This window comes from Oncorhynchus masou, chromosome 13 (genome assembly GCF_036934945.1).
Source record: "Oncorhynchus masou masou isolate Uvic2021 chromosome 13, UVic_Omas_1.1, whole genome shotgun sequence".
Lineage (NCBI taxonomy): Eukaryota > Metazoa > Chordata > Actinopteri > Salmoniformes > Salmonidae > Oncorhynchus > Oncorhynchus masou.
This window is the reverse complement of record NC_088224.1, coordinates 87,732,323-87,753,381: the sequence shown is the minus strand read 5'-3', so window position 1 is coordinate 87,753,381 and position 21,059 is coordinate 87,732,323. Positions and strand designations below refer to the sequence as shown.

General features: G+C 43.7%; 2 protein-coding genes across 6 annotated transcripts in view; one reads left to right on the top strand and one right to left on the bottom strand.

Annotated features, from left to right (window-relative positions):
• The window catches only part of veph1 (ventricular zone expressed PH domain-containing 1), a 155,288-nt gene that overhangs the window by 104,228 nt on the left and 30,001 nt on the right, over positions 1 to 21,059 (bottom strand). The gene's annotated exons all lie outside the window — the stretch shown is intronic.
• On the top strand, positions 1,192 to 13,151 carry ptx3a (pentraxin 3, long a). Of its 5 annotated transcripts, none has more exons than XR_010457562.1 (5): positions 1,192 to 1,945; positions 4,749 to 4,914; positions 7,151 to 7,530; positions 10,313 to 11,996; positions 12,297 to 13,151. XR_010457562.1 is itself a non-coding variant. In XM_064985343.1 (4 exons), the coding sequence occupies exons 1-4, from the start codon at positions 1,807 to 1,809 to the stop codon at positions 10,975 to 10,977; spliced, it is 1,350 nt and encodes a 449-aa protein (XP_064841415.1). In that variant the 5' UTR covers positions 1,192 to 1,806; the 3' UTR covers positions 10,978 to 13,151. The 5 variants fall into 5 exon arrangements, 1 of the variants encoding a protein (XP_064841415.1); XR_010457561.1 differs by having other exon boundaries at positions 12,217 to 13,151; XR_010457560.1 differs by having other exon boundaries at positions 12,177 to 13,151.

Genomic DNA, 21,059 nt, shown 5'->3' with positions numbered 1-21,059 from the left:
CTGCTGTAAAGAGCCGCTGTTTAAACAACACAGTAAAGAACAACTGTAAAGAGCCACTGTTTAAACAACACAGTAAAGAACAGCTGTAAAGAGCCGCTGTTTAAACAGCACAGTAAAGAACAGCTGTAAAGAGACGCTGTTTAAACAACACAGTAAAGAACTGCTGTAAAGAGCCGCTGTTTAAACAACACAGTAAAGAACTGCTGTAAAGAGTTGTACTGCTGTACACTCGCTCTCTGTCTCATGTGGTGAGAGCAGTATACATCATGTGTTTCCTGTTGGTGTAATATAGACCTCAGGTAGGCTCCATAAAGGCGGCTTGGTAACCACATCTGTACACACACACACAACACGTGAGGAACCTCTCTCTCTCTCTCTCTCTCTCTCTCTCTCAGTGACTTCTCTGTTAAATTGTGTGTTAGCAGGTCAAAGATAGGAAGGTCACTTCCCCTCTCCCATGTGTAATTAAATAAAGCAGAAAGTGCTTTCATGTTTTTTAAAGACCTCATGCCCTTGGTGCTACGCTGTGTTTAAAGCCCAAGGTAGCACGTCCACCCGCTTGCCTCAGAGAAAGAGAGAGAGAGAAAGACAGACAGAATGGGGAAGGGAGAAAGACAGAGGCAGCAGGAGAGAGGGCATGTGGGGGTGGCAGGGGTGGAGGCAAATCCTTAAAAATCCCATGAGGAAGTAATTACGCCATCCCCACTGAATACACACATGCGCGCGCGCACACACACACACACACACACACACACACACACACACACACACACACACACACACACACATACATACACACGTTGAGTCAGTTGGGAAAATAAATAAATAAACAAAAGTGAGAGCGAGAACAATATCCCCATTTAGAAGCCCCTAAAGTCTGGGTTCCATTCACCCCTACCTCCCCCACACACACACACCCCTAGCCTACCCCCCCACCACCACCACCACCACATCCACACCCGGCATATGCTACCTCCAACGAAGAATTACTCACTGCCTAGCTCCACTGGCTGGACTCTCTCTGTGTGTGTGTGTGTGTGTGTGTGTGTGTGTGTGTGTGTGTGTGTGTGTGTGTGTGTGTGTGTGTGTGTGTGTGTGTGTGTGTGTGTGTGTGTGTGTGTGTGTGTGTGTTTGTGTGTGTGACTCAGGCTGGGGCATGGTATAGGCTGGGCTAAGGCTGGGACAGAGCTAGGATAGGATGGGCTGGGGGCTGGTGCCGGGCTTGGCTGTGTACTGGGCTGTGCAGAACTAGGGGTAGGATCTGAGTGTGTTTATATAGCCCAGGCAAACCCGCTCTCTGGCCCATTCCCTCTAAGCCAGAGAATACAACCCTACCAGGACCGCTGGCAAGGGATTGTTTAGCATTTAACAAGAGAGAGAAAGAGAGAGCGAGACAGAGAGAAAGAGAGAGAAAACAGAGAGCGATAGAGTCAGAAAGAGAACATACACATATAGAGGAAGCCAGAGATAGAGTGGTCAACAGGGACACATAGGAGGAAAGATAGAGATTGAAAGAAAGAGAAAGAGGTTGAGAGAGAGACAGAGAGAGAGAGAGAGAGAGAGAGAGAGAGAGAGAGAGACAGAGAGAGAGAGAAAGAAAGAGTTGAAGAAATAGGTCTGAGATATTTAACACACACTCCTATTTACCTCTCTCTCAACATACTCACATTTACCTCTCTCTCAACATACTCACACACATTGTGAGACAGAGAGAAAGCAGACAAAACTCACCACACAAAGTCTGTGACAGATAGATAGACCTCAACACAGACAGACAGACTCTCTGAGACACGGACGGCAGGCAGCATGTTTCTGTGGCGGCTCCCCCAGGCAGCGTGCCTGGTGTTGGTGTGTGTGTCGCTGACTCTTGGGTACGAAGACGATATAGAGGTGAACTATGGTGACAGCTACTACAACGAGATCACAGAGGGAGAGCCACTGGAGCGTAAGTCAAGTGTGTGTGTGTCTGTGTGTGTGTGTGTGAGAGCTCTGAATGCTGAGTAAGGAATATGTCTCATGTTCTATGGGATTAACCCATCATTGTTTCTGTCCATGCTTTTGGCATGTCGATGGCCCAACGGTTCCTTAGCCTCTCATACCAGGCTTTATAATATATGAAATGTGTTAAGCTTTTAAATACATCTGTGATGTTCATTTGTGGAACATCACGTTCATCAACAATTTGAACTGAATGAAACAGACTGTCTCAGTGTGTTTGTCTCAAGTAGGATTTTCACGTAACATTAGTGAATTGACTTTGTTCAGTCACAGCCCACTGAATGCCAGTCATAATTGAATGAAGGTTTTAGTGTCAGGCTTGTTCATGACTTAAATCAACTGGTCAAAAAGTCCAGAAATAGAGTTAGCTTTTAGAAATCTGCATGTTAAAAAAAAAAGCATTAAAAAAAAAACATTTTGCCTGCGTTTTATATTGAAAGAAAACCATGTTTTTTGCTTCAATAGAGTGATATTGGGCAAGGCAACTGAAGTTGTTCATCAAACAAAATAAATGTATGCAAAACCTTCCACAGAAAATAGCTTAGATTTCATCAGATGACATTAGAAATCCAACGCTAGTTAGTTAGAAGCCACTCATCAGTAAATTAGCTTAAATTAGCTTAGAATGAAAGAGCAAGGTATTTTAAAACAAAGCAAAAATGATGCATGGCCATCAGATTTCTTCTGTTTACCACAGAAAAAAATGTCTTATCCAAGTGAAGAAGTGTAACTGAATCACTAGATCTGTGTTTTGATATTTCTTCTGCGTTAATTTATTTTTCTCCGTAAAAATGACGAATTCTGCGTTAAGGCAACCCCTGTATCTTCAGACATCTGTATGGCTGTGTTCAGCCAGTGTGTGTGTGTCCAGATATCATACTAAAAGAGTTTGATTTTTAGAATCATTGTGCTCTGTTTGTGTGGGTTATAAAAGTATGTCTAGATGTACTCTGTCCAGTGTTGGTCTTTGTCAAGTTATTCGTCTCTGGATATGACGCGCAAAGACTAATCATAGAGAGTGTGAGCACTGACTGTGTTAGTGCTGAGCACATCTGGACATGTTCCCTCTCTCCTCTCTTTTCTCTCTCTTCTCTCCTCTCTTTTCTCTTCTCTCTCTTCTCTTCTCTCTTTTCTCTCTCTTCTCCTCTTTTCTCTTCTCTCTTCTCCTCTCTCTTCTCTCCTCTCTCCTCTTTTCTCTCTTTTCTCTTCTCACTCTTCTCCTCTCTCTCTTCTCTCTCTCTCTTCTCTGCCAGAGTACATTAAGTACGTACAGTACATAGATAATGTAAATAATCTGGACCAGTGTTTACTGAATGGTGAGTCACTTCCAATTCAGCGGTTCATACATTTACAAAAACTTTAGGTGGGTTATAAAGCAACATACATTTGGGAATCACTGATCTAGCTGTGCTCTGTCAGTCAATCTGTCTCCAGTAGTTGTGGCTGAGGGAGTGTTTCTCAATGTGTTCTGTCAGTATTGGCTGGGAAAGTCTGGGCAGAGATGTTCTCTGTCAGAGAGTAAGTTGAGCGAGAGGAGACCGGAGCTTTTAGCCTCCTATTGGGAAAAGACCATTATGAATGACTGGTCATTGATCAAAGAAATACTATTTAATTGGGAAATTCTTCTCTCAGCTATTTCGGAAGGCAGGCTCGTGTGTGTGTGTGTGTGTGTGTGTGTGTGTGTGTGTGTGTGTGTGTGTGTGCGTGCATACGTGCGTGCGTGCGTGCGTGCGTGCATATGCTTGGTACTCATACAGAAAACCATAACCAACAGTACATTTGCTCAGGGCAGTTTGTAATGTGATTTTACATTACCAAATATGAAGCGGCCCAAACAAACACTAGAGAGTAACATAACACATTACCACATCAGAGAAAGACACTGTGACAATAACTCAAATTGCAAGGATACAGGACACGGAAAGAGAAAGAGAGGAACAGAGCGGGAATAGATTGATACTGTTTCAAGCAAAGGGAGAGAAAAAAGTAGTTGGATGGAGAAAGGGACAATCTAAGAGAGAGATGGACAGTTTACAGGAGAAAGGGGCAATCTAAGAGAGAGATGGGCAGTTTACAGGAGAAAGGGACAATCTAAGAGAGAGATGGGCAGTTTACAGGAGAAAGGGACAATCTAAGAGAGAGATGGACAGTTTACAGGAGAAAGGGGCAATCTAAGAGAGAGATGGGCAGTTTACAGGAGAAAGGGACAATCTAAGAGAGAGATGGACAGTTTACAGGAGAAAGGGACAATCTAAGAGAGAGATGGGCAGTTTACAGGAGAAAGGGACAATCTAAGAGAGAGATGGACAGTTTACAGGAGAAAGGGGCAATCTAAGAGAGAGATGGACAGTTTACAGGAGAAAGGGGCAAACTAAGAGAGAGATGGACAGTTGACAGGAGAAAGGATAGGAAGTGAATGATTATTGAGACATCTCAGTGTTGACTTAAAATGTATGAATAAAAATCTCTCTAACATACCCAGCCTCTCTTTCCCACTCAATTTAATTTAATTCAATTCAATTGAGTGGAAAGGAGAGGTGGAGCAGTTCATACAGGCATGCATGTTAGATGGCTTGTATTCATTAATTTCACTTCCTCTCTCTCTCTCTCTCTTCTCTCTCTCCTCTCTCTCGTTCTCTCTCTCCTCTCTCTCTCTTCTCTCTCTCCTCTCTCTCGTTCTCTCTCTTCTCTCCCTCCTCTCTCTCTCCTCTCTCTCTTTCTCTCTCTCTCTTTCTTTCTCCCTCTCTCAGCCACAGCTACCCCAGCCCCAGGACCCTGTAAGGCTACAGACATGACTAAATGGGACAAGCTCTTTTCCATGCTGGAGAACTCTCAGATGAGGGAGAACATGCTTCTGCAGTTCTCCGATGACATCATCAAGGTGGAATTGGGGTCGCTGCGTGGAGAGATGCTAAGGTTGGTTTTTGAGAAGAAAGTCTGTGCTATATTATATGAACTTATACAAAGACAAAAGTTTGTCATTCAAGGTTTTTTCTTAAGTTTTACTATTTTCTACATTGTATAATAAGAGTGAAGATATCAAAACTATGATATAACACATATGGAATTATGTAGTAACCAAAAAAGTGTTAAACAAGTCAAAATACATTTTAGATGTTAGATTCTTCAATGTAGCCACCATTTGCCTTGATGACAACTTTGCACACTCTCGGCATTCTCTCAACCAGCTTCACCTGGAATGATTTTCCAAAAGTCTTGAAGGAGTTCCCACATATGCTGAGCACTTGTCGGCTGCTTTTCCTTCACTCTGCGGTCGAACTCATCCCAAATCATCTCAATTGGGTTGAGGTTGGGTGATTGTGGAGGCCAGATCATCTGATGCAGCACTCCATCACTCTCCTTCTTGGTCAAATAGCCCTTGCACATCCAGGAAGTGTGTTGGGTCATTGTCCCGTTGAAAAAAAAATGGTAGTCCCACTAAGCTCAAACAAGATGGGATGGTGTATCGCTGCAGAATGCTGTGGTAGCATGTTAAGTGTGCCTTGAATTATAAATAAATCACTGACAGTGGAACCAGCAAAACACCCCAACACCATCACACCTACTCCTACATGCTTCACGGTGGGAACCACACATGAAGATATCATCTGTCCACCTACTCTGCGTCTCATTAAAAAAATATATTTCTAATTTGGACTCATCAGAACAAAAGACAGATTTCCACCAATCTAATATCCATTGCTCGTGCTTGTTGGCCTAAGCAAGTCTCTTATTATTATTGGTGTCCTTTAGTAGTGGTTTCTTTGCAGAAATTTGACCATGAAGGCCTGATTCATGCAGTCTCCTCTGAACAATTGATGTTGCGATGTTACTTGAACTCAGTGAAGCATTTTTTGGGCTGCAATTTCTGAGACTGGTAACTCTAATGAATGTATCCTCTGCAGCAGAGGAAACTCTGGGTATTCCTTTCCTGTGGCGGGCCTTATGAGAGCCAGTTTCATCATAGCCCTTGATGGTTTTTGCGACTGCACTTGAAGAAACTTTAAAAGTTCTTGACATTTTCTGGATTGACTGACCTTCATGTATTTCTCTGTGTATATTTGAGCTATTCTTGCCATAATATGGACTTAGTCTTTTACCAAATATATCATATCATTCTGTATACCACCTCTACCTTGTCACAACACAACTTATTGGCATCAAACGCATTAAGGAAAGAAATCTCACAAATTAAACAAGGCACATCTGTGAATTGAAATGGATTCCAGGTGACTACCTCATGATACTGGTTGAGAGAATAAGAAGAGTATGCAAAGCTGTCATCAAGGAAACAGGTGGCATCTCAAATATAAAATATATTTTGATTTGTTTAACACCTTTTTGCTTACTACATGATTCCATATGTGTATTTCATAGTTTGATGTCTTCACTATTATTCTACAATGTAGAAAATAGTCAAACTAAAGAAAAACACTTGAATGAGTAGGTGTGTCCAAACTTTTGACTGGTACTGTATATATACTGAACAAAAATATAAACGCAACGTGTAAAGTGTTGGTCCCATGTTTCATGATCTGAAATTTAAAAAAATCCCATACATTTTCCATACCCACAAAAAGCTGATTTATCGCCAAATGTGTTTACATCCCTGTTAGTGAACAGTTATTCTTTGCCAAGATAATCTATCCACCAGACAGGTGTGGCATATCAAGAAGCTGATTGAACAGCATGATCATTACACAGGTGCACCTTGTGCTGGGGAGTATTTCTGTCTGTAATAAAGCTCTTTTGTGGCGAAAAACTCATTCTGGCTCCCCAGTGGGTGAATCTTTCTCCCAAGTGGGTGAGCTAATGCCCTCCTAGGCCCACCCATGGCTGTGCCCTGCCTAATGAGTCTAATGGGCTTAATACATTTATTTAAATTGACGGATTTCCTTATGAACTGTAACTCATGTTGCGCTTATTTTTTTGTTCATTATAAATGGAACTCTCAGCCAATGGATCATAACCAGCAATCCGAAATCGACCTTTACCTCCCTAACCTCTGTACACCTGTGTATATCCGACAGGAGTCCATGTGGAATTGGGCGTAATAAACTACTGGTGCAGTTGGCTAGCTTGGCTCCCATGTGTACTGTACTTCCTGGTCTGTGATGTAATCCCTCTCTAATCCTTCTTCTCCTCACCACAGGTTCGTGGCTCAGTACGGAGGGGCCTGTGGCGTTGCGGTGGAGACCGCTGGGCGGAGGATGTCCATGCAGATGGAGGCTCGCCTCAGGGAGAGCATGGAGCATCTCAGACAGGATCGAAGCACTGACGCTGGGAATTCAGCTGGGAATAGCCATCAGGAAAAGCTGTTACAGCAGCTTCTAACTGCAGCGAGGACACAGGCTATCCGACTTATCAAGCTGGAAAACATCTGCCTGAATAATCCAGAGGCTAAGGGGGAAAACTTGCAGCAGGAAGTGGCATCAGCAGAGATGCTGGTTGCCGTGGTGACAGAGCTGGCGAAGACGAGGGCAGTGCTAGAACTCGCGCTCAAGTCGGCACAGCAACGACACCTGCCTGCAGGTGAGAACACCTCTTCCTGTGTCCCTGTCTATACATCCTGCCATCCTTTACATCAGTGGTCCTCAACCAGGGGCATTAGTACCAGACCTATCCACATGGGGAACTTGACAGAACCAGGGGCACTAGTACCAGACCTATCCACATGGGGAACTTGACCCAACCAGGGGCACTAGTACCAGACCTATCCACATGGGAAACTTGACCCAACCAGGGGCACTAGTACCAGACCTATCCACATGGGAAACTTGACCCAACCAGAGGCACTAGTACCAGACCTATCCACATGGGAAACTTGACCCAACCAGAGGCACTAGTACCAGACCTATCCACATGGGGAACTTGAAAAGACTTATGAGACAGTAGACTTACTGGTAAACTGCACATGAGGGGGTATTTCAGTGGTACTCTAGGCAGAGCAACATGTACTTGGTGGTACAGTAACCAGGTTGACAAGCCTTGCTCTACATAATGTAGAAGATGTTTAGACACCATCAGGTAATACAGCACTCCTCTCACCAGAATCACACCAGACATCCCTTCCAGGCAATGTGATCATTAACAACCCATCATTCTTGAAATAATGAAAATAGGAAATATATACTTAGAGATTATGAATATAAACAACAATTCTGGTAAAACAATTTTTTAAAGAATAATAAAATTGATTCTTACTAGAGTGCCTTTCCGTGTTCCAAGCCCAGTCTCTGCATCTGAAATACACCTATAGGCCCAGTTCAGACCTCTACCTACTTACTCTGTTGAAATTCAATCAAAAACAAAATGAGTTTGAGGACTTACAATAAGCCCAGAGAGCAACAAGGCTATTGTTCTATAAAGAGGAGTCTCTCTGAATCAAGTCTGTTCATATATATATATAGCCTCCAGGTCTTTCAGTGAGCCAGCTCCAGTTCCCAGCATTAATCAGATAAAACTTCAATGCTTTTTACATTGCGCACACACACACACACACACACACTGTCTATATCATCCGCCCTGTAAACCTGGATACTGAGCAGAAGGAGGTATAATCATTAGCAGGTCGACAAAGCAACCACAGCAAAACACCCTGGGAAGCAGAACCAGATGGGAAAGGTTACCCCCGGAGAGAAACCTGAGACAAATGTAACGTCAACATTTAGGGTCTGGTAGGAGGAGTCTCAGTGTCATAACCTAGCTATCAGAATGCTGCTGCTGCTGCAGAGAGAGGGGAAAGGGAGCTGTCCACACTGATTCAAAACCCACTTAGTCATACACACAGAAACACGCACGCACGCACGCACGCACGCACGCACACACACACACACACACACACACACACGCACAGGCTTACTTGTGCACAAGCAAATGAAAGAGTGGGTTGTGTGATAAGAAACAGACATGGTGAGCATACAGTTTACTCTTTCATCACCTAAAGGAGAGAGAAAGAGAGAGAGAGAGAGAGAGAGAGAGAGAGAGAGAGAGAGAGAGAGAGAGAGAGATGACTGCGCCCACCGAGTGGGAAAAGACAGGGAAAAACTTTTGGTCTATGACATCATTACCACTGACCGCAGCCTGAACCTCAAACACCCAACTGCTCCATTGGCACGACTGTTAAAGGTTCAACCATAGAGATCCTTGGCACGACTGTTAAAGGTTCAACCATAGAGATCCTCCTATACAGTATATATATAATTCTATAGTCATATTGGGTAGAACAATGTCGCTAACGGAGATCTCTCACAGGGATAATAAAATAATCTGGTTACATTACAAAAATGTGTAGCAGTGGGGTTACGGGTGGGGTTAGGGGTAGGGTTAGGGGTAGGGGTGGGGTTAGGGGTGGGGTTAGGGGTGGGGTTAAGGGTGGGGTTAGGGGTAGGGTTAGGGTTAAGGGTGGGGTTAGGGGTAGGGTTAGGGGTGGGGTTAAGGGTGGGGTTAGGGGTGGGGTTAAGGGTGGGGTTAGGGGTAGGGTTAGGGGTGGGGTTAAGGGTGGGGTTAGGGGTAGAGTTAGGGGTGGGGTTAAGGGTGGGGTTAGGGGTGGGGTGAAGGTGACTTGAAAATAACATTCTACTCCAAAATGAATATATATAATTTCCACCTCCAGAAATGAACCCAATAACATAATGGTAAAATTATTTGGTACAATTATTGTAACGCATATAGCCTACACACGGTTCATATTAACATGTATGCTATTAGCAATAACAATGATCACCTGTAGCCCAACTGATGCAGCATAGTGGCTATAAATGAATAGGCTGAAGCATGGGGTTGCCTACCTGTATTTACCCTATTGGGCTAATTATTAGCTGGATCTCAAATGTGATCTTTTAACTAGTGAGGTTCCTATTGAAGAATTTGATAGACAAATAGATCAACTATTCTACTATGGCTTGGCAGATTCTTATATTCATTAGTCGTTTTGTTTGCAGAGGAAAAGTACATGTGGATTGATCTAGCACATTCAAAGTGCACCTCGGCCTCGGCAGACATAATTTTTCATGTAACTTATTTTTTGGGGCGTGGTGGCAATGACTTCAGCGGAAACATTGTACATTATATACATAACTAATATCTAGTGAAGTGTTTCTTGACTTGCGATAAAGACAATATGATCTGGTCATCTGTAGTGCTTCTGAGAACAGAGCTTAGGCCTGACGAAGCCCTGTGAGACAGCATACAGGGTCTTTTTCCATCTCCCACTTGATTTCTCTCCTTATTTTGTCATCTTTCAGATCAATAATAACCGCAAAATGACTAAAGCTATTCTCTCATCCTCTCCTCCCTCCCTCCTCTCTCGCAGGCTGTGAGACCGCTCTTCTCTTCCCTATGCGTTCCCCTCGTATCTTCTCGTCAGTGACACCAGACCTCCCTCTCTCCCTCTCTTCCTTCACCGTGTGCCTGTGGGCCAAGCCCGTCTCCGTCTCCAACAGAACCGTGCTGTTTTCCTACGGAACCAAACGGAACCCCTATGAGATACAGCTCCTTCTTAGCGGAACAAGGGCTCTCTTCACCGTGGGAGGAGAGGCTCACCTGGTGGAGGCACGGGGAGTGGTGAAAGGAGGAGGAGTTTGGACCCACCTATGTGGGGCTTGGAGCTCTGAGCAGGGCATAGCGTCACTATGGGCCGATGGACACAGAGTGGCATTCACACCCGGGGTGGCCGAGGGCCACATGTTACCGGATGGAGGCTCACTCCAGCTGGGGCAGGAGAGGAACGACGGTGGGGTCTCTGGAGGGTCAGGTGGCAGTGGGAGTCAGATGCCTGGGTTTGAGGGAGGTTTCGATGCCAAGTTGGCATTCGCTGGGAAGATGACAGGGGTGAACATGTGGGACCGTGTGCTGACGGAGGAGGAGATATCCCAGCTGGCTTTGCAAGACGGTGAGGGGTGTGAGCAGAGGGGGAATGTAGTTGGGTGGGGCTTGACGGAGATTGTGCCTCACGGGGGTGCTCAGTTCATCAACTAACTCTGATGACGTTTTCATCATCATCATCATCATCGTTTAAACGAACTCTATCATCATAATTCTCATCATCTTCATCCTAATCGTCATCATTTAAATGAACCATCGTTTTCATCATGTAAATGAACTTTCAGCATTTAAATTAACTATCATCATCTTCGTCGTCACCATTATAAACTAACTCTGCTGCCCTAAGACCTGCAGTGCAGAACAGCCCGACCGGCTGAGACTGCAACAACAATGTGAACATGAACAACAACACCAGCTCTCTTCAATGGCTAAAGAGACTGGAGAAGAATGTGCCCTGTTAGAGGAGTGTTTCCCATTAAGAGAAGCAGTGGTAACACACACACACACACACACACACACACACACACACTCAGACACACACACACACACACACACACACACACACACACACACACACACACACACACACACACACACACACACACACACACACACACGGTGAGAAGCATTAGTATACATAGTCTAAGGAGTAGAAGTGGAACAAACATCATTTACCACAGATATAAAGAGAAAAATGAAAAGGAAAGAACAGAGGTGAGAGAGACAAAAATATGCTTTGGGCCAACTGGCACAAAACCAGTCTGCAAGTGTCATCACTAGATGGCCATGCTAGAGGACTTGCACTGCTGATGGCTATATCATCAGCAGTGCAAGTACATTAGCTGTTTGTTATTAATAGAGTGTTAGGGTTAAGGGGTAAGGTAAATGGGAAAGGGTTGAGGTTTGGGTTAGTTGTTAAAGTGGAATTTCTGGCTAAAAAAACACTTTATCTTTGTCCTCTCTAGCATGGCTACGTAGTGACAACTATCTGTAAGCTGCCATAGGAGGTTTTAATCATTCTATTACCTTATAATCTTATGCTTCCGGCAAAAGTAAAAAAAAATCCAAACGTTGTTTCCAACTTTGTATTTATCAAAGTGTTTACATTCAGATGTGAAAAACATAATATTTTTGTTGTTTTGTATTTTGCTTAGTTTTCCATACACCCAGAGGTCTTTCCTTACACCCAGAGGGCTTTCCATACACCCAGAGGTCTTTCCATACACCCAGAGGTCTTTCCTTACACCCAGAGGGCTTTCCATACACCCGGAGGTCTTTCCATACACCCAGAGGTCTTTCCATACACCCAGAGGTCTTTCCATACACCCAGAGGTGTTTCCATACACCCAGAGGTCTTTCCATACACCCAGAGGGGTTTCCATACACCCAGAGGTCTTTCCATACACCCAGAGGGGTTTCCATACACCCAGAGGGGCATCCATACACCCAGAGGGGTTTCCATACACCCAGAGGTCTTTCCATACACCCAGAGGGGTTTCCATACACCCAGAGGGGTATCCATACACCCAGAGGTCTTTCCATACACCCAGAGGGGTTTCCATACACCCAGAGGGGTATTCATACACCCAGAGGGGTTTCCATACACCCAGAGGGGTATCCATACACCCAGAGGGCTTTCCATACACCCAGAGGGGTATCCATACACCCAGAGGGCTTTCCATACACCCAGAGGGGTATCCATACACCCAGAGGGCTTTCCATACACCCAGAGGGGTATCCATACACCCAGAGGGGTATTCATACACCCAGAGGGGTTTCCATACACCCAGAGGGGTATCCATACACCCAGAGGGCTTTCCATACACCCAGAGGGGTATCCATACACCCAGAGGGCTTTCCATACACCCAGAGGGGTATCCATACACCCAGAGGGCTTTCCATACACCCAGAGGGGTATCCATACACCCAGAGGGCTTTCCATACACCCAGAGGTGTATCCATACACCCAGAGGGCTTTCCATACACCCAGAGGGCTTTCCATACACCCAGAGGGGTATCCATACACCCAGAGGGCTTTCCATACACCCAGATGGGTATCCTTAGTCCCTGTTTGTTTTGCATCTCATTTGAGACAGAAACACTTGATCTGAAAAGCGGAACTGTGGACAATTCTTACAGAATCTGTTACAACGATCTCTGCTCTTTGTTAACGTAGTAGGCAATGTGTATCATATTGTAAATTGTTTTGTGTTTTTGTCAAGAAGTAAAAATGAATGTATTTTGTATATAAATATTTTTTGGCATACAGTATGACTAAAAATGGAGAATAAACGAGAAACGAGAATAAAATGACATGTTAACATTAAGCTTCTGATGCGTTTCTTCCTCACAAACAGGAAAGACAAGGTGCTAGAAGGTGTTAGAAGGTCATTTCAATCATCCCAACAACAGTTGCAGATTTGGATGTTTTGAGTGATTATTGCATATTAACTTAATTCAACAGTCTTTCACTTTATTTAGATAGTCCCAATGCATAACTACAGAGGGTTACTAGAGTGTTAGTAAATGCACTGAACTTGCTCATCAACTGATACATAAACTATATATACAAAAGTTTGTGGACACACCATCAAATTAGTGGATTCGGATATTTCAGTCACACCTGTTGCTGATAGGTGTATAAAATTGAGCACACAGTCATGCAATCTCTGCAGCCAAACTTTGGCAGTAGAATTGCCTTCCAGAAGAGCTTAGTGGCTTTCAACGTGGCACCGCATAGGATGCCACCTTTCCAACAAGTCAGTTCGTCAAATTTCTGCCCCGCTAGAGCTGCCTCGGTCAACTGTAAGTGCTGTTATTGTGAAGTGGAAACGTGTAGGAGCAACAACGGCTCAGCCGCGAAGTGGTAGGCCACACAAGCTCACAGAACGGGACCGGCAAGTGCTGAAGCGCGTAGCGTGTAAAAATCATCTGACCTCGGTTGCAAAGCTCACTACCGAGTTCCAAACTGCCACTGGAATCAACGTCAGCACAAGAACTTCATGAAATGTGTCACACACAAGCCTAAGATCACCATGCGCAATTCCAAGCGTCGGTTGGAGTGGTGTAAAGCTTGCCGCCATTGGACTGCCGCTCAGTGGAAACGCGTCATCTTGAGTGATGAATCACGCTTCACCATCTGGCAGTCCGATGGATGAATCTGTGTTTGGCAGATGCCTGGAGAACGCTACCTGCCTGAATGCATAGTGCCAACTGTAAAGTTTGGTGGATGATAAATTATGATCTGGGTATTTTTGTCATGGTTCAGACCCCTTAGTTTCAGTGAAAGGAAATCTTAACACTACAACATTCAATGACATTCTAGACAATTCTGTGCTTCCAACTTTTTGGCTACAGTTTGGTTTCAGCATGACAATACCCCCATGCCTTAAAGCGAGGTCCATACAGAAATGGTTTGTCGAGATCAGTGTGGAATTACTTGACTGGCCTGCAAATAGCCCTGACCTCAACCCCATCAAACACCTTTGGGATGAATTGGAACGCCGATTGCGAGCCAGGCCTAATAGCCCAACATCAGTGCCCGACCTCACTAATGCTCTTGTGGCTGAATGGAAGCAAGTCCCCACAGCAATGTCCCAACATCTAGTGGAAAGCCTTCCCAGAAGAGTGGAGGCTGTTATAGCAGCAAAGGGGGGACCAACTCCATATTAATGGCCATGATTTTAGAATGACATGTTCGACGAGCAGGTGTCCACATACTTTCGGTCATGTAGTATAGTTGAATGTGAGGTAGACTGCCAACTAAGCCCAACTTGTTTCACTTTATTTGGATAGTCCCAAAGCATATCTACATATAGTTACTAGAATGGCAACAAATATGCTGTTAAACTGATACGCAGTTGAGATGCTGGTTATATTTTTATTTATTTTACCCTTATTTTACCAGGTTAGTTGACTGAGAACACATTCTCATTTACAACGACCTGGGGAATAGTTACAGGGGGGAGGATGAATGAGCCATTTGTAAGCCAGTAGTCCCCTGAATGTTTGTTGATCGTAGATGGGATATACTGTTGAAATATTACTGACATGATACAGATATACTGTTGAAATATTACTGACATGATACAGATATACTGTTGAAATATTACTGACAGATGTACTGTTGAAATATTACTGACAGATATACTGTTGAAATATTACTGACAGATATACTGTTGAAATATTACTGACAGATATACTGTTGAAATATTACTGACAGATATACTGTTGAAATATTACTGACAGATATACTATTGAAATATTACTGACAGATATACTGTTGAAATATTACTGACAGATATACTGTTGAAATATTACTGACAGATATACTGTTGAAATATTACTGACAGATATACTGTTGAAATATTACTGACAGATATACTGTTGAAATATTACTGACAGATATACTATTGAAATATTACTGACAGATATACTGTTGAAATATTACTGACAGATATACTGTTGAAATATTACTGACAGATATACTGTTGAAATATTACTGACAGATATACTGTTGAAATATTACTGACATGATACAGATACACTGTTGAAATATTACTGACAGATATACTGTTGAAATATTACTGACAGATATACTATTGAAATATTACTGACATGCTGCAGATAGCCTACATATGGTTTGTCGCGCATCTATAGATGGACTATTTTTGTCCTTTATTTAACTAGGCAAGTCAGTTAAGAACAAATTCTTGACGGCCTACCGGGGGACCAGTGGGTTAACTGCCTTGCTCTCCCTCTATTTCCCCAAGACATGGTACTGTATCAGCATATGCTGATTGTTAAGTCCACCCCCTGTCCCGTAGCCCAGAGAATCAATAATAAATGACCTCTCTCCTCCCAGCAGCCACCAGTTCAGGAAGTAGGATGATATAATGTGGTTCGGGTGAGGTCGGGGGGTTGAGTTCTGTATGTAGTGTATATCTGATAATGAGGTAGGCCTGTGGGATTTACTGTAGTTGCCTGTAAAACCTTAACACTTTGCCCCACTTGATGGGCACCACTCCAGAATTCAATTGGGGTGAGATCTGATGAAAGAGACAAACACACACCCTTTAAACCCTCTATGCTCCTTTGAAACCTCTCTTTCAAAGTCACTGAGATCTCTTCTTATAGCCATAGTAGCCAAAATAATGGTCAACTGGGCATTTTTATACATGACCCTAAGCATGACGGGATTATAATTGCTTAATTAGGTCAGGAACCACACCTGTGTGGAAGCCCCTGCTTTCAAAATACATTGTATCCCTCATTTACTCAAGTTTTTCCTTTATTTTGGTAGTTACCTGTATTTCTCAGCACAAACATAGCAGCATAAGCCAATATATATATATATATATATATATATATATATATATATACACGTATATTAGCGGTCAACCGAGTAATCGGAATGGCCAATTAATTAATTTCAAGTTTTCATAACTATCGGTAATCGGCATTTTTGGACACCATGGTCGATTACATTGCACTCCACGAGGAGACTGCGTGGCAGGCTGACTACCTGTTATGCGAGTGCAGCAAGAAGCCAAGTGAAGTGAAGTTGCTAGCTAGCATTAAACGTATCTTATAAAAAACAATCAATCTTAACACAATCACTCGTTAAAAGGAATCACCAGCTTTCATATGTTCTCATGTTCTGAGCAAGGAACTTAAACATTCGCTTTTTTACATAGCACATATTGCACTTTTACTTTCTTCTCCAACACTTTGTTTTGCATTATTTAAACCAAATTGAACTTGTTTCATTATTTATTTTAGACTAAATTGATTTTATTGATGTATTATATTAAGTTAAAATAAAAGTGTTCATTGTTCATTCAGTATTGTTGTAATTGTCATTACGATTGGCTTTTTTTGGTCTTCCAATAATCGGTATAGGCGTTGAAAAATCATAATCGGTCGTATATATCAGAAGTTTACATACACTTGGGTTGGAGTCACTACAACTTGTTTTTCAACCGCGCCACAAATTTATTGTTAACAAACTATAGTTCTGGCAAGTCGGTTATGGCGGCTCTGGAGGATCCTTGCAGACTGGCGGCTCAGGACAGGTGGGAGACTCTAGCAGCTCAGGACAGGCGGGAGACTCTAGCAGCTCAGGACAGGCGGGAGACTCTTGCAGCTCTGGACAGGCGGGAGACTCTAGCAGCTCTGGACAGGCGGGAGACTCTAGCAGCTCTGGACAGGCGGGAGACTCTAGCAGCTCTGGACAGGCGGGAGACTCTAGTGTAACAGGGTTATATTGGTGATTCCCCTTGCCACTTTATTGTTAAGCCAATGGGTTTTTGGTTTGAGTTTGTCTTGCCTTCACCTACTCAACATGGCATCTTATTGGCTGGTTTGCGTGGCTTGCTTACGAGGGGGGGATGTTCCAGTTAGAATCGTCCCAGTGAACAAGCACCAAACCAGCGGTAAGTTGTTGGTTGCAAAGCACAGTACATCAAAAGTGATTTTTATACTCTCAAGTGATGATTTAAATGTACAATTTATATCAAATTGTTTGTAAATGTTATTCGAACATCACACATAAGATGCAGCGGTTTTTGGAGAATATTTGTTGTGCATTTTGTTGTAAAGAATTCCCACCAGTACGAGCTAGCAACTTACTGTGTCTGGTGGGGGGGGGGTTCATATATTTTGTACAGTGCGTGAGTGCAGAGTTGGATGGTGAGATGTGCATTGCATGACGTGTAATTTTGTGCCGTTCCTATCAGGTACATTGTTAAAGATATTATATTGTATATTGTAATTGTATTATTTTGGTAACTACCCCAGTGAACAAGCACCAAACCAGCGTGCGTGAGTGCAGAGTTGGATGGTGAGATGTGCATCGCATGACGTGCAATTTTGTGCCGTTCCTATCAGAATAAATCTACATGACTGGTGCTACATGTTGGAGTTCCGTGTCGATGACTGTTTGTACACAACGCAAGAAGAGGACTGTTACACTAGCAGCTCTGGACAGGCCGGAGACTCCAGCAGCTCTGGATGGGCGGGAGACTCCAGCAGCTCTGGAGGGGCGGGAGACTCCAGCAGCTCTGGACAGGCGGGAGACTCCAGCAGCTCTGGACAGGCGGGAGACTCCAGCAGCTCTGGACAGGCGGGAGACTCCAGCAGCTCAGGACAGGCTGAAGACTTTAGCAGCTCTGCACAGATGGGAGACTCTGGCAGCTCTGGAGAGATGGGAGAATCTGGCGGCGCTGGAGAGGAGGAAAGCTCTAGCAGCGCTGGACAGGCGGGATCACCTGTAGACAAAGGACGGAGAGACAGCCTGGTGCGGGGGGCTGCCACCGGAGGGCTGTTGCATGGAGGTGGTACTAGATAGACCGGACCGTGCAGGCGCACTGGAGCTCTTGAGCACCGAGCCTGCCCAACCTTACCTGGTTGAATGCTCCAGGTCGCCCTGCCAGTGCGGCGAGCTGGAATAGCCCGCACTAGGCTGTGCTGGCAAACCGGGGACACCATGCGTAAGGCTGGTGCCATGTACGCCGGCCCAAGGAGACGCACTGGAGACCAGATGCATAGAGCCGGCTTCATGGCACCTGGCTTGATGCCCACTCTAGCCCGGCCGATACGAGGAGCTGGTATGTATCGCACCGGGCTATGCACCCGCACTGGAGACACCGTGCGCTCCACAGCATAACACGGTGCCCGTGTGCCCCCCCCCAATACATTTTTGGGGCTGACTCTCGGGCTTCCATCCGTGCCTCCGTGCTGCCTCCTCATACCAGCGTCTCTCTGCCTTCGCTGCCTCCAGCTCTTCTTTGGGGCGGCGATATTCTCCTGGCTGTGCCCAGGGTCCTTTCCCGTCTAGGATCTCCTCCCAAGTCCAATAGTCCTGATTGCGCTGCTCCTCCTGCCGCTGCCTGTCACCACGCTGCTTGGTCCTGTTTTGGTGGGTGGTTCTGTAACGGCTTTCTTCCGTCGAAGGAGAGGAGGACCAAAATTCAGCAGGGTTAGAGTTCATGGTTTTTAATATGAGAAACTCAACATGAATACAATTACAAATCAACAAATGTGGCAAAACCCGAAAACAGTCCTATCTGGTGCATAGACACAAAGACAACCACCCACAAAGTACCCACAGAATATGGCTGCCTAAATATGGTTCCCAATCAAAGACAACGATAGACAGCTGCCTCTAATTGAGAACCAATCTAGGCAACCATAGACATACAAACTACATAGAAAGGAAACAGCCCCATAAACATACAAAAACCCCTAGACCAGACAAAACACATAAATCCCCCATGTCACACCCTGACCTAACCAAAATAATAAAGAAAACAAAGATAACTAAGGCCAGGGCATGACACATGGGGACAAAGATCATACTTTTTGAAGAAATGTCCTCTGGTCTGATGACACAAAAATATAACTATTTGGCCACAATGACCATCGATATGTTTGGAGGAAAAAGAAAGCCGAAGAACACCATCCCAACCGTGAAGCACGGGGGTGGCAGCATCATGTTGTGGGGGTGCTTTGCTGCAGGATGGTCTGGTGCACTTCACATAATAGATGACATCATGAGGAAGGAAAATGATGTGAATATATTGAAGCAACATCTCAAGACATCAGATAGGAAGTTAAAGCTTGGTCGCAAATGGGTCTTCCAAATGGACAATGACCCCTAGCATACTTACAAAGTTGTGGCAAAATGGCTTAAGGACAACAAAGTCAAGGTATTGGAGTTGTCATTACAAAGCCCTGACCTCAATCCTATAGAACATTTGTGGGTGGAACTGAAAAAGCATGTGCGAGCAAGGAGGCATACAAATCTGACTCAGTTACACCAGCTCTGTCAGGAGGAATGGGCCAAAATTCACCCAACATATTGTGAGAAGCTTGTGGAAGGCTACTCGAAACGTTTGACCTAAGTGAAACAATTTAAAGGCAATGCTACCAAACACTAATTGAGTGTAGGTAAACTTCTGACCCACTGGGAATGTGATGAAAGAAATAAAAGCTGAAATAAATAATTCTCTCTATTATTATTCTGACATTTCACATTCTTAAAATAAAGTGGCAATCTTAACTGACCTAAAACAGGGAATTTTTACACACTGAACTTCTGGAGAGAGTTTGCTGCACTGAAAGTAAAGGTGCTGAATAATTTTGCACGCCCATTTTTTCAGTTTTTGATTTGTTAAAAAAGTTTGAAATATCCAATAAATGTCGTTCCACTTCATGATTGTGTCCCACTTGTTGTTGATTCTTCACAAAAAAATACAGTTTTATATCTTTATGTTTGAATCCAGAAATGTGGCAAAAGGTCGCAAAGTTCAAGGGGGCCGAATACTTTGACTCTTTGCATGAACTTCATGTAATTGTCAATAAACGCCTTTGACACTTATGAAATGCTTGTAATTATACGTCAGTATTCCATAGTAACATCTGACAAAAATATATCAAGACACTGAAGCAGCAAACTTTTTGGAAATTAATATTTGTGTCATTCTCAAAACTTTTGGCCACGACTGTATATACATTACCAGTCAAAAGTTTGGACACACCTACTTATTCAATAGTTTCTTTATTTTAACTATTTTCTACATTGTAGAATAAGAGTGAAGACATCAAACTATGAAATAACACATATGGAATCATGTAGTAACCAAAAAAATGTTAAACAAAGCAAAATATATTCTTCAAAGTAGCCACCCTTTGCCTTGATGACAGCTTTGCATTCTCTCAACCAGTTTCATGAGGTAGTCACCCGGAATGTTTTTCCAACTCTTGAATGAGTTCACACAAATGCTGAGCACTTGGCTGCTTTTCCTTCACTCTGCGGTCTTTGACATAAAGAAAAACCATAGAATGAGTAGATTCGTCCAAACTTTTGACTGGTACTGTATATATACAGTATTATATATATATATATCCATCTCTGTCTCCTAACTAGGCATCTTACTTATCTCCATCTTTGTCTCCCTGTCTCTCTTTCATTGTCCCGTTCAGTCTCTCTCTCCATTGGGGCGGCAGGGTAGCCTAATGGTTAGAGCGTTGGACTAGTAACCGGAAGTTCAAATCCCCGAGCTGACAAGGTACAGATCTGTCGTTCTGCCCCTGAACAGGCAGTTCACTGTTCCTAGGCCGTCATTGAAAATAAGAATTTGTTCTTAACTGACTTGCCTAGTTAAATAAAGGTAAAATAAAAATACAATTCTGATAAATGCTCTATTCCAGCTAAAACAATGGAGAGTCTCTGT